At 39.4% G+C, this 13,939-nt stretch overlaps 1 protein-coding gene across 3 annotated transcripts in view; it reads right to left on the reverse strand.

Moving 5' to 3' along the window:
• Positions 1–583: 583 nt before the first annotated feature.
• The window catches only part of TTC3 (tetratricopeptide repeat domain 3), a 67,865-nt gene continuing 54,509 nt past the window's right edge, over positions 584–13,939 (reverse strand). For 2 of the 3 annotated variants that reach the window (XM_065626995.1, XM_065626996.1), the window contains exons 34-46: positions 13,159–13,224; positions 12,330–12,479; positions 10,901–11,040; positions 9,493–9,561; positions 8,728–8,824; positions 7,648–7,748; positions 6,904–6,997; positions 6,218–6,316; positions 3,697–4,118; positions 3,064–3,184; positions 2,684–2,911; positions 2,384–2,473; positions 584–1,846 (exon numbers count right to left, since the gene is read on the reverse strand). In XM_065626995.1, coding sequence (XP_065483067.1) covers positions 1,736–1,846; positions 2,384–2,473; positions 2,684–2,911; positions 3,064–3,184; positions 3,697–4,118; positions 6,218–6,316; positions 6,904–6,997; positions 7,648–7,748; positions 8,728–8,824; positions 9,493–9,561; positions 10,901–11,040; positions 12,330–12,479; positions 13,159–13,224 — 1,788 coding nt within the window. In that variant the 3' untranslated portion in view covers positions 584–1,735. The remainder of the gene's footprint in view (positions 1,847–2,383; positions 2,474–2,683; positions 2,912–3,063; positions 3,185–3,696; positions 4,119–6,217; positions 6,317–6,903; positions 6,998–7,647; positions 7,749–8,727; positions 8,825–9,492; positions 9,562–10,900; positions 11,041–12,329; positions 12,480–13,158; positions 13,225–13,939) is intronic. The other variant, XM_065626997.1, reaches the window with a different exon arrangement.

Raw genomic sequence — 13,939 nt, forward strand, 5'->3', positions numbered from 1 at the left:
CCCACCTTCCCGAGTTACTGGGAACAATGGACAGGCGTCTGTCCTGCCACAGTGGGGTCAGCTCCCGCAGTGCAGAACTACGCCCTCTCCAGCTGCCCCCCTCCCTGCTTCCTTTTGAAAGGTGTGAGTGAACTAGAAATCAGTAAAATCCTTCTGTCTTACCAAAGAAAGAAAAAAGAACATGGATCAAAAACCATCCTGCTTGTTTAGGAACGAATCTGTGTATCAGTTCAGTGCTGAGACCCTGCACTGTTTCCACAGCCAGCTCACCCTTACTGGAGAACGGTGTCTTGTATGGCAGGTGTGGGACTGCTTTGCCAGTCAAGGATACGTCTACTCAGGAAAAGTGTCCTGAGGACACTGAGGCTGCATCTGTGAAAAGCTAAGGAGATGACAGGGTACGTATCCCTTGCCCCAAGAAATCATGGGACGCCGAAAAGGAGGTTAAGTGCTGTAATGCTGAGCACAGCATACCTTGTTCTTCAAGCACAAGGCGCCATAGCTCTCTAGCATACACAGTAAACTACTTAGCAATAACACAGACTTAGCAAAGATATTACACAAAAAAACCCACATCAGCTGCAGTAGTAGTTTTATTTTTTTTCTTAGTATACTGGTTAATCATAAAACAGGCTAAAATTTATCTGGAGGATACATATTTCTCGCGGGAACAAATGATCCCTAGAATTAGCTAATTTAATCTCATATAATCAATTAAATACTGCTTGTATCCAAACAACAGTTGCACTCTCTTTTCAGAGTGGTTAAGCTGTACGCTCTCTAGTCCTGGTCTTTTGGCTATTTGAGGCAAATTTTATAGTGACAAAGGTTTTCTGACAAGCTCAGACTTCCGAAGCAGTAGGGCAACCATTCCTTCAGCTGTTTGTATTCTGTACCTTGGTGCTGTTGATGAACATTCATGCACAGAATACAGATGCAGTGTTGCTTTGTCAGAAATAAAGATCCTGTAATTCTGATTTAAACAAATCAGTGCTTCAGCAATGAGGGAAATTCAAACCATATTTCAAGATTAAGGAATAGAGCCATACTAGTCCAACTCGATACATAAACAAACACATGAATATTTAAAAATTCTTGCTTCAAAATATTACTTTAAATTGTTATTTAAATGATTTGAATTGTTAGCTCTGGATTTATGCAGAGAAAGGAGCTGCAGTTTTATGAACTGCAGTCATATGGTCGCAAGCCTGATTTGGGTCCTGCAGTTAAATTGTAATTATGTCAGAGGAAGGTAATGTCGTGGCTGTTCCTAGTCCTGCCAGTCTGATGCTCAGGTCACCTACTTGTTTGATATGAGAATTTCTTTTCAGTGTGGTGTAAGCTCTGCAGGAAAAAAAACCCATCTGTACAGGAATTATGTACCTTCTTTGGAGAAAAGTAGATACAGCAGATTAAATATCCCTTCGTCAAAAAAACGACCAGTTTTGTGTGCTGCTGACCTTTGAACTGTACCGGCTTCACATGTTTCAGCAGTGACGAGGAAAACACTGGATCTTGGAATATGCCAACTGGATTCTGCAGGTGCTGGGGTAGCACCAGCATCTTACAGCTTAATGCTAAGTGTTAAATACTGAATCCATCTGAGTTCTACCACAATTTTCCATAAAACCAGGGTTCTGTCTCTTTCTAGGCATCACATTTCTGATTCCTTATCACGGTGGTCATTCTGCAGCCACTTTGCATCTTACTGTAAGACATTCAAATAAAACAAGATCTAGGCGTATTTGTTCCGTGCCGGAAGCTCAGGAAAGTCTTCAGGTAAGAGAGCGTGAATGCGGCAGATAGGGCAGGTACTTGAATGTTGCTTCAGCCATGTTCTAATGCACTGCAAGAACAGGAAGGTGATGTTGAAGAAACAAAGTCTGATATTAAATAGTTCAGCTTACGTGTGTTAGTAACTGTCACTAGTCGGTAAGTGATTTTCCAACATGTTCTATGTTACTAAAATTGGCTGACGCTGTACTGATCAATTTAAATTTGCACCTATTCCACAATAACAAGTCAGCGGTAGACAAATAAGGTAAGGGGAAAAGGTCACGGACAGAAGTACCAAGTTATTCTAACATAATTCTGACCTTCTTGCTACATGAAGTTACACATGCAACTGCTATCAGGTGGCAAATGCAGGGTTCATAGTGAATTAGCATTTTACCTAAAAATCTAAGACTGGAAAATTTCTGACACAGTAAGACCATATATATAGCAAGTCTCAGTGTATGAAGTATGTAAAAGAAGATTGTGCATTGTTCTTTAAGTACTGAAGAGCAAGGGGGGACAATTACTTTTAGAAAGGGGAACAAGGACATAACTGAACAGAGTTCGTAAACATTTGCATCTAAGCGCCAAGAACAAAAATTCTTACTTCTCTGTGAAAACGATGCCCACATTCTAGTTCGCACATGTCTCTGCTCAGGTCATCATGACATATTGTGCAAGGATCATCTCTGGAGGCCTATACAGACAATACTAAGTTATTTGAGAACTAGCAGCAATTAATCAGCAAATTCTAGTAAGTTAATCATGTTACTAATTTTAAGCAAGTATATTAAAGCTTTTGTACACAAAATGAACAAGGCGATTATTTTGTCCAGCAATACTTTGATTATTTCATGTCTTAGAAGAAGTACGTGGCAACTTCTCATTGCAACACCGGAGAACTTACTGTATAGTCTAGTTTTTGCCATTTAGATTTAGGTGTTGCTCCAACATTTCCCCAGGGCTGGAGATTGGGCTGAGAAGGATTTTTACTCGAGGCATTTTTATGCACCAGTCTTGCCTTGGGTGGACTGGGCACATTTTCCTCTGCAGGTACCTCCTGACTCCAAGCTCCAGTCTGCACTGGTGAAGCAGGGGACACAGATGTCACAGGTATCCCTGCTGAAGTTGGTGCCTAGAGAGGTGTTGGAAAAGAATTCTGAGCAAGTTTGTATTTCAGAGCTTGACAGCAAAGGGAAGTTTGCATTCTTTTCTGGACGGTGCTGCGCTCTTTGCTCTGTCAGAGATGCGTAGCAGAAAAGGCAGCAGCTGCGTACAGCACCATACCTTATTCTGCTGGTCCAGAATGAGTTCTGTCACTCTGCTTAGAACTTCATCCAAGCTCAAATCTGACAACGTATTCCCATTTCTTCTTTGTATGTCTTTTATGAAGCTGGTCAAGTCTGAACTGAAGGGACAAAAATGACATAATTACTGACTGCCAATAATATGGCTGTTATCAGCATTAGAGAACGCTGTAGCTTCCATGTTTGATTCATTTGATTCACAGCAGCAGAGCCTTTAAAAAATACTTCTCAAATGAACTATAGCAGGTACCTGCTTTCCCATACCTCTGGATAAACTAAGATCTAGCTACCTTAATCATAAAAAAACCAACCAAGCAAACAACAAAAAAACCCACACCAAAACCGAACAAACACACACTACAATAAAACGATACTACTACTTCTATTTGCTGGTGGTTCCAATTAGAAAAAAAAAAACAACACACATAACGCTGTAGGTCTGTTCCATTAAGGAATGTCTCACTGAATGGGAGGGGAGGAAAAGGAACAACTGATATTACTGTTCTTGTGAAACAGAAACCATATACTAAGAAATCAACTCTTTCTGTACTCTATCATTGGATGTTCAGAGCTTCGCTAGCCAATACAACATTACACACATTAAAAAACACACCTGCTATAGTTGGGGAATATACTCTGTAGACGCACAATAATATTTTCAAATGCTTTTGGAATCATTTTGTTGTTTTGAAGTCCAGAAGGCCTCGGCTGTACAGCTGAGTCACCTTGGTGGCTCTGGTTTGGCTGGACGTTCTGAGTTTTACTTCCAGAAATCCCTGACGGGCAACTTGCTGAAACTTTATCAGAATATGATCCCTCCAGAGATTTGGAGCGTGTTTTCACTGATCCACCACTTGCAGAACAAGACTTAGAATTTGCGTGTGCTGGCTGAACTCCGGCCTGTGTATTAAATGAAGCACGCGTTGGACCTGGATCTTCGGAATTTGAAAATGCAGGAAGTAAACTAGGATGAGCAGATGCAGAGGAATACGTGACGATGGCTGGATCACTGGCTGGAGCTCCGCCTTGTTTTGCCTTAGGAAATAAACAGATTTCACAGGAAAAATAGCGATCAAAAGAAATTGAGCAGAACTCCCAAGCATTCGCAGCATGAACTATGCTCCATGTGGTCATGCTAAGGAACTGGAAGGTCACATCAATTTAACTTGCTTTACCTAGGTAAAAATATTGCACAAAGATGCTCTTTAATTGGTATTATGTATAAACAACCTGTCTGAAATGGGATTAAATAGGACATCACATATGCAAACTGTTCCTTTAACTTTTTCTTGCTTTGCTGAAGAATGCCTGGCTGTTAGACGGCTGTAAATTGTACAGAAGAATAGCTTGAGGTTGGTGGTAGAAACAGAACTGCTTTAAATAAATGCCATCAGTTTGAAAATACAAAATTCACTGCTTTTAATGGATTACCTAATCTATATATAATCCAGTGTAATTTTTTTAAACAGAAACACATGTCAGCTATAGTCATCATCTTGAAAAACTTGGAGCTGACAAGATCCAGGAAGGCTTCTTCTTGCACTAATGCCTCTCTTCCATAAATGGAAAGAACTCCTTCAAATAAGTTCAGTTGTTTGACCCCATGACTGCAGTTTGGTTCAGAACTTGCCTGCTCTAGGCAGGTTGCTTTCTAACAGAGCTAAAATTCTATGTTTCTTCATAGAAAAACCTCCTGGTTCTTGTTCTGTGTTCTTTAGTTTAACATCCTGTTGGATCAATATTTTTACTTTCTCTGTGAAGGTGTTTAATTAATTAACAGAATTAATTAAACATGGAGAGGAAGGGTTTTCATCAAGTCTCTTTCGTTTAGACTCAGTATTTGCCTATTAAAGTCTTCTCAAAGCTGAAAGAATTGCAGATCTCTCTTCTAAAAGGTTATTCCTGTATTACTGCAGTAAAAATAGACAGCAAATGCAGAACAAGAGGCTCAAAAGTCACTCTTGCCCAGCCTGTGAATTGATGATAACCTAAGGATGGTGATGAAGTTATCTACGTGTTCTTAAGAGTTCTGTGCCAATAAGTAGAAAGGAGATAGCTAGAAATAAGTGGGGAAGAAAAGGTAGACTAGTAATAGTTATATTCTCCTGCATTAAGTCCAGAAATACTGTAGTAACAATCATAAATACGCAGTATTAAAACAGAGCCTGGAATCTAAATTATACCGAAAAGAAACAAAAGAAGAAAACATGACTTTCTGTACAGAATATACATCAAAAGTTGTGTGGCATCTTCAGTGAATTCAGGGATTTCACTTGTGTGTGCACTATAAATGCGTTTTACTTACTGAGTCCATAATCTCCCCTAGTTTGAGAGATGACTGAACCCTTTTTTCCTGACTCCAAACTGTCCCGGGTGCAGCGATATCTGAACGCTCTTTGTCTTCAGGACTGGGCGCCAGCTCTGTGCCCTGCTTTCACTGTCACCCTCACCAAATGGCAGCACGTAGGTGGGTTGCGCCGCCGCTGCGGCTGCCTCGGCCGTCAGTGTTTCATCACTGTCACACATCTCCCCACCAGCGGGCTGATGGGCAGCTGAAGGAGCACTGACTTGTACTGACTCGGTCCTTGCAGCCGGAACAACTGCAGGGTGTGGAAGTAACTGACGTGATCTGAGCAAAGCATCTGTGGAACTGTTGGCCCACGAGAAAATGGCTTTAAATAGTATGGGTCTGGGATGTCGTCATTACAGATGCATTTCCATAAATGGCCATACTTCATCTAGTTCATAACAGATATGACTGGAAGTTGATTTTGGTATTCGTAATCAATTACACATGTTGGTGCAATGGGCCCTATAGAGTTCGGTGCTGCGGGGAAGTCACGATATACACAAACATTAGTCCCAATTCAGACAGAACATGAAGCATTTCGAAGTTAACATTAAACAGCTTAAGCCTATCAACAGGCTTCCGAATGTGATTTTCACTGGGCCTCGTGTTCATCTGCAGTCACCTTCTCCTTCTGAACATTACCTGGACCTATGGAGAGCCAGATCACTTTGTATTCAAGGCTATACATTGAAGTTCTTCACATATGTGCCCTACAACAGATAGATATGCCAATCCAAACTTAAAGAACTTATTAATGAACTGCTATCAGATGCAAGGTACTTACAAGGACACAGGGAGGAGAAGGGAGCTCCACAGTTTCCATTTTAGTGAGGCAGTTTTGTACACCATTTTTCACCATCTGAATTTTTTCTTCATACTCAGCCTGTAGCAGGAAAACAAATTATCCTCCACATCAGCATGAATTAAAGCTCGTTCCTTATTGAAAATGGTATTAACACCAGAACTTTTTTGCAAAACGCCAAAGACACCAGGTGTTTCAAATGGAGACCTAAGGTTGCCATTTGCTATAGAAACATAAATCTGTATTTAAAAAGTACTTGCTTTGATGCTTGAAAGGGTTTGGGAAACCCTTTCTAGTTCTTAAAACTCAGCCTAGACATTTTACATTTTTTCAGAGAGTTTTCTGTTGTTTTTAAAGAAGTTGCGTGGATTTCTAAAGTTAAAAAAATACAAAAGAACCAAGAGACTGGACTTGTTAATGTGGGATCGAATTCTAAAGGAAGAGTGTAAAGGACAGATTTTTGCCTTTATAAAATTGAAGATTTAAATTGCATCTTAATTATACTTAAGTAATCTGGACTTAAAACTGTCCTCCTTTTGTATTTAAAAAGAAAATGCAGCACAGTATTTGGAGGACAAGCCACTGGAATGCAGAATTATTTAAGGTGTTTATTTTCGTTTCATTTCCAAAGCTCAGTTTAAAGGCTGTTAAGAGAAATTAAGGCTTACCTGTACTTTTTCCAGTTGTTTCTTCACATTCGAGATAAATATTTCCCAAGAATCAATCTGTGACTTCAACTTAGGTGCTGCTGAAGGCAAGCTGCTGAAGTATTCAAGATTTTCAGTTAAACTGCAACATTCCCATTATTTTTGTTTAAGACATTTTGTTTTAGTATAACAGTTCCTTCCCCTACCAACTCAATCCCAGCTAAAGACTTCCAGCAATTTTAAGTTGAAATCAGTTAAACTACTGGTACTTAGATCCTATCCAATCTTACAAGTGGACTCCTCAAGCATTTTGCAGCAACATAACGACAGGGAAAGAGAACATGGTGGAAGTTTTAAAAAAGGTAACACTAAGAGCTAAATTAGTTCCTTGGAAGGAAGAAAACAATGTTGTTGCACACCCAGCAGTTTTGATTGCACTCATCTATTTACATCGCAGCCTTTTTTTCCCAGTGATACCGTGCAGGAGCAACTGGAATGTTCCCAGTAGCCAGATCTTCCCTGGCTAAGAGAGAGTAAGACAAGCAGCTCCCTCCTGCTGAACTATCACATCTTGGTAATTTCAGGCCAAGAAGAAATTCAGCTGCAGGAAAACTGCATTTAACTATTCTATTTCTACACACCTGTTACGCAAGCAGCCCCTTATGAGCAAAACTGACTTGTCTACTTAAATGACCGTGATTAAACATTCAGGAGTTGTGTTTAGTAACTAGTAGTACCAAAATCTCTGGTGTAAACTCTCCATACCTGCTCAATGATTTCAGCATCTTGAGATTTGCTTCTGCACTGGCAGCTTTGCTGTTTAGCTTGTATACTTCAGTTGCCTTCCAGTTTTTGAGTACTGATATCTGTAACACAACATAACTGTGTAAGGAAAAAGAAAAGTGCAATAAAAGCACTGCTGTAGCACAAGGAGTAAGACCTCAAAATATATTTTAACAAGCATCTGAAACAATAGTTTGATGATACAGAGTACAACTACAACACACACACAGAGTTCCTATGGTGAGGAATTTCAGGTGGAATTAACAGCTCTGGCAGGCCTTTGGGAGGATAAAAAGGCTGCGTTCACTTCAACTGACAGTAGAAAGTTTCCATAAATGTTCCATTTGCAACTAATCCTATATGTATACATATATAAATACACTCAAAGTGATTAAGGCAGCTTTTTAAATACCCCATGGTTGAAGAGTAATGCGGACCAATAATCTAATCTTTTTACAAAATCCTCCTGCAGATAAGACGGCCTTCAAGCCCTTCTAAAGAAGGGAGAATTGTTAATGATATCCAAAGTGTTTCCAGTATAAAACATACCGGGTTAGAAAAAATCTTGGTATTTATCAGTACTGTCCTCCTTTCAGTGCAACATACAAGTCAGTTGCTGCATTCTGATTCTACCTGATCAAGAAGTAGCTACATACTCACTAACCACAACTTAACTTTTAACAAGGCATTTTTAATGTTCCTATGGTTAATTCTTACTAATGAAATCCATTCATTTCAAGGATAAGTATGAAACTGAGTTACTAACTTAATTTTGTTTGGGGCAAGACTATATGCCCCAAATTCTGTGCACTTTTAATCCTGGACAATAATAATAACATGCCTTGATGATCCACAAAGTTTTGTAGAATGACGTGAACAGCACTTGTCAGTATTTGAATAACACTATAACAGTATTTGGATATACACTTCTGCAAAGTTTTAGATGCTATTTAAAAACCACATTGCTAGACAAGACTTCAGCAGTTATCTTCCCCACCTACTATCAGCACAAACGATCCAAGCTCTAGCAAAAGTGTTGTAAGATTTTTTTGTTGTTTGTACCTCTGCTTTAACAGCTCTTTTCACACACTCCTGGCAGTCATCTTGACTCTTTTTTATAAGCTCTTCCAATTTTACTTTATCATTAGCAAGTTTATTACTGTGAAATAAAAAGAAGTTAAATATTTCAGTAACGTTTACAACAGAGTAGTAGTTAAAATTTAGGGCATTTTAGAGGTTTTCTACAGCTATAACTTCTCTCTTCTTCAGAACCATTTCCATGTACAGCCTGTGCCTTCAGGTACCAACCTTGGGATTTCTTAACCACATTTCATTGCACAACCTAAAAAGCTGACAGGCGTTTGACTACTGCAGTCATGCAAGTACAATTGTTCTGAGCCTGATCGCATATATGAAGAATGTATCTGTAAATGAAACCTTGACTTTATACCACGTGCAGATGAGTAACTTTTAGAAAAAGTTTAGATAGCCTTAGATGCATTTAGGACTACAAGTGTTTGAAGATCTAAAGCTACGTGCAACAGTTCAGTATGTCTGTACCCCACCCAACTTGTACCCTGTGCTGTAGGACACAGCAGCGTATAATCAAGGGAAATGTATGAGAGTATTTTTGAAAACCCAGACTTTTATTACTCTGAATATCTAAGAGAAAATAATATTTACTTTTAACAGGTAAAAGTAAACTAACTGAGAACAAGAGACATAGGATAAAGTGCTTCTTTTTTCTAAGCCATCACCCAGAGTGAAGCAGACAACGCCAATTAACGAGGAGTAGAAAAATGTTGCTGAAAGGTAAAAGAGTTTTACCTGGTTTCCAGATATGTATTTAAATATCCATTATACTTCTTCTCCTTCTCATCTATGGTCTTTGAATACCTACAGAAATCAAACATTCAAGCTTGTTCTGAAAAATGTTCACAAGCAGATATGTGACACATTCCTCTACAACCATAGTGACAATTATGTAGCAGTGACAATCTATATGTTTTATATGCTGTTTAACACTAGAAGTGCAGTAATTAATATAAAAGCATGCCAATGATCTTTCAAGAGAGATTTGGCCCAAACTACTCAGACTGAAGAGAACAGCATTCAAGGACAGAAGTCTTCCCAGGTCTGTAGACTAAGAGAGAACACTAAAAATACAGTAGGAATTGCCAAACCTGATTAGAAAAATTGTTGCTCAGTCAGTTTCATCGGTTGTCTAGAAGCTATTTTAAATGTTTACATGTAACTTGCCAAAAAATCAAAATACAAAAGCAGATGTAAATATTTCAGCCTATTACTGCGATAAAACATGTAGCTGGTTACACAGCCAATGATTAGTTACTTAAAGATTTCTGAAGTCTTTAGAATGTTTCAGGAAAAGCTACTGATCATATTTCCTCAAATGACACGAGATTTATTTTTTAGTACGTCAGTGATGTGATCTCATGGATGCTTGTTGACTACGGTGGACGTTGACTGAGGCTGATTGTTGCTACTCCAGAGCCAGGAGGACTCACTGCCAGGGGAACAGCTGAGTTTGCTGCACGCAGGGTCATGATCGGAGTCACACATTGATATTTTCGATTTAAGTTCCATGGAACGTGCTGCAGACTGATGGACGGGTAAAAAAACCCACAAGATACATGCAGTTATGTGGTTCTTGCAGTTTTACTTGAATTTGAGAAAGGAATGACAGGACTAGAAAAGAAGGAAACGTGCATCCTTGGAGGACCCTCAGCTAGGTTCTGTGGCAGGACAGACAAAAAGCATGTAAGAAAAACAGATGCAGACCAAAGTTCGGTTAGGTTGTACAATAGAAGAAGGAAGAATGAAAATGGAAACGAAAATTTAAACCTAATTCTAATGCAGTAGAGGAGCAGGCTGAGGAAGCAATAAGCAATGAGAAGGAGAACAGGGAAAAAGCCGCGCAGATCTGAAGGACTCTGGAAAACTTGGGAAGATCTTAAATAGTGAAGGAATAGTATTTGTTAATTAGGTTAAATAAAGTTTTTTGTAGAACCTACTAACAGTAGCTCTAATCCAAGAATTGCATCTAACTCATTCCAGAATGACACAATCAGGGCAACAAGTTTGCGTTTTCACTCTGCATACATCTTGGAATCAATACATACTGAAACTTCTCACAGTCTATCAGAAATAACTGTACTTAATGCTGCTTAAAAATATCAAAGGGAAAGTAATGTAAATCTGTATACAAAATTAGTACCTATCATTGGTATCTGCATGCTTTTTAGCTGTGTTCCTTAGTGCTTTTAAGTTCTCTTTATTTTCTTTTTTCTCTTGTTGCCATTTTTTCACTTTTATTTCTAAGTCCTGATGAAGCCAGTCCAGTTCATTCTTTGATACCTAAAAGCAGAAAAGAAGAAAACATTATTTCTAAAAATATTATTGTATTCAAATGCAAGTTAGAGCAGATTGCTGACACGTATGATCAAAAGCTAAGCCAGTAAAAATTACAGTAACAGTTTTACTAGTGCTTGACTTAGTGTTCTGGTTCAGGTGTTTAGCATGGGCAACACACTCATAAATGCTTTCCTGCGATGACCGCACACCTGATAACACACATAGTTGGCTTCAGAACACTTGCAACCCTGTTTTGCAGTCAGCTAAAAGAAGAAACTCAGTTCCACAGTGTCACATACAAACACATACTGAAATCTAACTCAAAATCCAGCTCAAAATCAGGAGCTGACACTGTTGTATCAGTACTAACTAACAACTGGGAAGTTACAATTCATAACAGAGCAAGACAGAAGTGAATCTTACGGCTGCCATAACTGCTTAAAAAAAAGGAAGTAGCATCAATGCATCACTGAGAAATATATATATACGTTTTGTTTTGTTTGAAAGTGCCTACAACAATCACGGACAAGTTCGTCCACTCGGCATATAGCCATGCTTTCAGTTCTAAACCTTTTGAGCTCCCATTTTTGCTGAACATCCATACAGAAAAACAAATGTGAGACTCCACCATCCCTCATATTAAAGTCTGCCAGGCTACTCGCAGCCAATGGCAAAGCTGGAACACAGCAGCTCCCAACCTGCAGTACATGAGTTTACTCCACCATGTAATTGAAAAGAAAACAAAATACATCAAACTGAGATTGAATGGCAGGCCACATCTTACTGAAGATTAAAGACAGAGCATGGGGAGAGATGGCTTTGGTCTCACCTGAATTATTTCTTTTTAAATGGAAAAATTCCTTTTCATGTAGACAAATGGGTAGCCTGCAGCTTCTACAGCTTTAACTATAAAATTAATCAAGTCGAAGTGGTAACAGGCTGATAACGCTGTTTGGGGACTACTGCTCTTGCTCTCAGACATTTTCAAGGAAAAAAAAGCCTGGTAGCAAACCCAACAAATCAAGAAGGAGGAAAGAGTCAGCAGTGCAATGCTTTTTTTGTTCTCGGGTTGAACAAAAGCCAACACCTATCCACTAGATGGAGGCAAACAACATGCAGTGTGTTTGAGCGCGCGGCAAGGACGATGACACACCAAGGTTGTGAGGTTTGCTGCGTCAGACTTCACAGCAATAAGGACCAGCAGTCAAGTTTCACAAACACTCTTGATCGATTACAACCGACCTCATGAGCCAGGGCAGTCTGTCCCACCACGTCATGGATGAAAACTTTACCTCAGTCTCTTCAACGCTCTTTTTTAGGAGCTCCTTTACAGCACCGATTTCCTCCGAGCTTCGGCTTTGTAACTGTTCGTATTTTTCCTGCGCTTCTTTAAGTTGTTCTTTTAACACCTGATGCTCTTTTTCCATACGCAAAATATCTCCCTAAAAAGAAAAAAGTTACAAAAAACAATCTGCCATCTCTTCCCACAAGGCAGCAAACATTCATGACATCTAAAAGGAACAGTCTGCTGTCAGTTGAGATTCAAAATCTCGAGTGTGGTTGGGGTGGGGTTTTGTTTGTTTGTTGGTTCAGGGTGCGGGCGGATGTCTAAGGAGAGGTTGTGTAACAGTTTCAATCCAGCTCGGGAAACGAACATTCATGTCTGACCATGAACGGAATACGACAAGTTTGAAGGCCACATTTTCTCACTTGTATCTCCTGGTACACACATAAGGTTACCATTAACCTCAGCCTGAGCCGTCTGTATGCCCAAATGGAGTATTTAAATCAAACCTCAAGATTTTTGGAGCGGAAATACTAAATTTCCATAAAACATACTCCAGCGTCTGAACAGCTACAGAGCAAAGCTCCAAAACCTTCTCATTTTGGGCCTATGTGAAGTTTCCAAGAACAACATCACAGAATAGAGTCCAACATGAAGCGGGGGAGAAGAACCCAAAACAAACCCCCAAACCAACCACACACACGACACCAAACAAACCAAAATATATCTGTTAAAACATGTCGTTTTCAGAGAACCTTTGTCTTGTCTTTATTAAATTTTGGAGTATTCCTTAACCTTCTTCATGAGAAATATAAACAAATACGTAGGCAACTTACTTGTTGCATTTCAAACGGGTGAAAAGGCAAGGTATTAGTTTCCCTATCAGCTACTTCATGATTTACCTAGAATAGAAAGAATCATTAGCTGATTAAAATGCTTTCCAGTTTACACACGAAACTGCGAGGTCAGCTCTGTTTTGGAGCTTGTGTACCTAAACCTGTATTTTACAAATCCAACTACATTATGAAGTAGGTTCATCTACAAGATAAGGAGAAACTATGCAAGTGTTTCTGAAATGGACTTCAATCTATACTGAAACCCCCTTTTTTCTGCCATGATCTTTACCTGGTTTAATTGACCACAAAGTATTTATACTGAGAGCAGTTCCCCGAGTCTTTAAAACACACGGCTGTGCTCTCGATGTCTGAAAACGTAAGACTTGCAAAACCAGCGTCTGACAGCTCACTGAGGAGCTGTGTTTTGTAGCTCCTCCTAAACCCAGGATCTGCTGCCTAAGTGCCTGTACTTAGAAGGGACTGGACTCAACGACCTCCAGATTTCCTGCTTGTCTTCCTCCAGTCCCACCCATCAAGGACCTACTGAAAGAACTGAAGTTTAACATCTAATCACGCAACATATTAAAAGATCCAGCTTATCATGTTGCCATTCTAATAGGCTACTAAAAATCATAGTCGGGTAATGTTAAATGCCTTGCTCTACCCAGCTTTAGCAAACAGAAACATATTTGTTGCTTAGAGATCTTTTGATCTCTGCTAACCAGAATTCACTAAACTGAAAACTGTTGCCTCCTCTGTTATCTCTTTGTTGCATGTGTTA

This window comes from Caloenas nicobarica, chromosome 1, assembly GCF_036013445.1.
Source record: "Caloenas nicobarica isolate bCalNic1 chromosome 1, bCalNic1.hap1, whole genome shotgun sequence".
Taxonomy (NCBI): domain Eukaryota; kingdom Metazoa; phylum Chordata; class Aves; order Columbiformes; family Columbidae; genus Caloenas; species Caloenas nicobarica.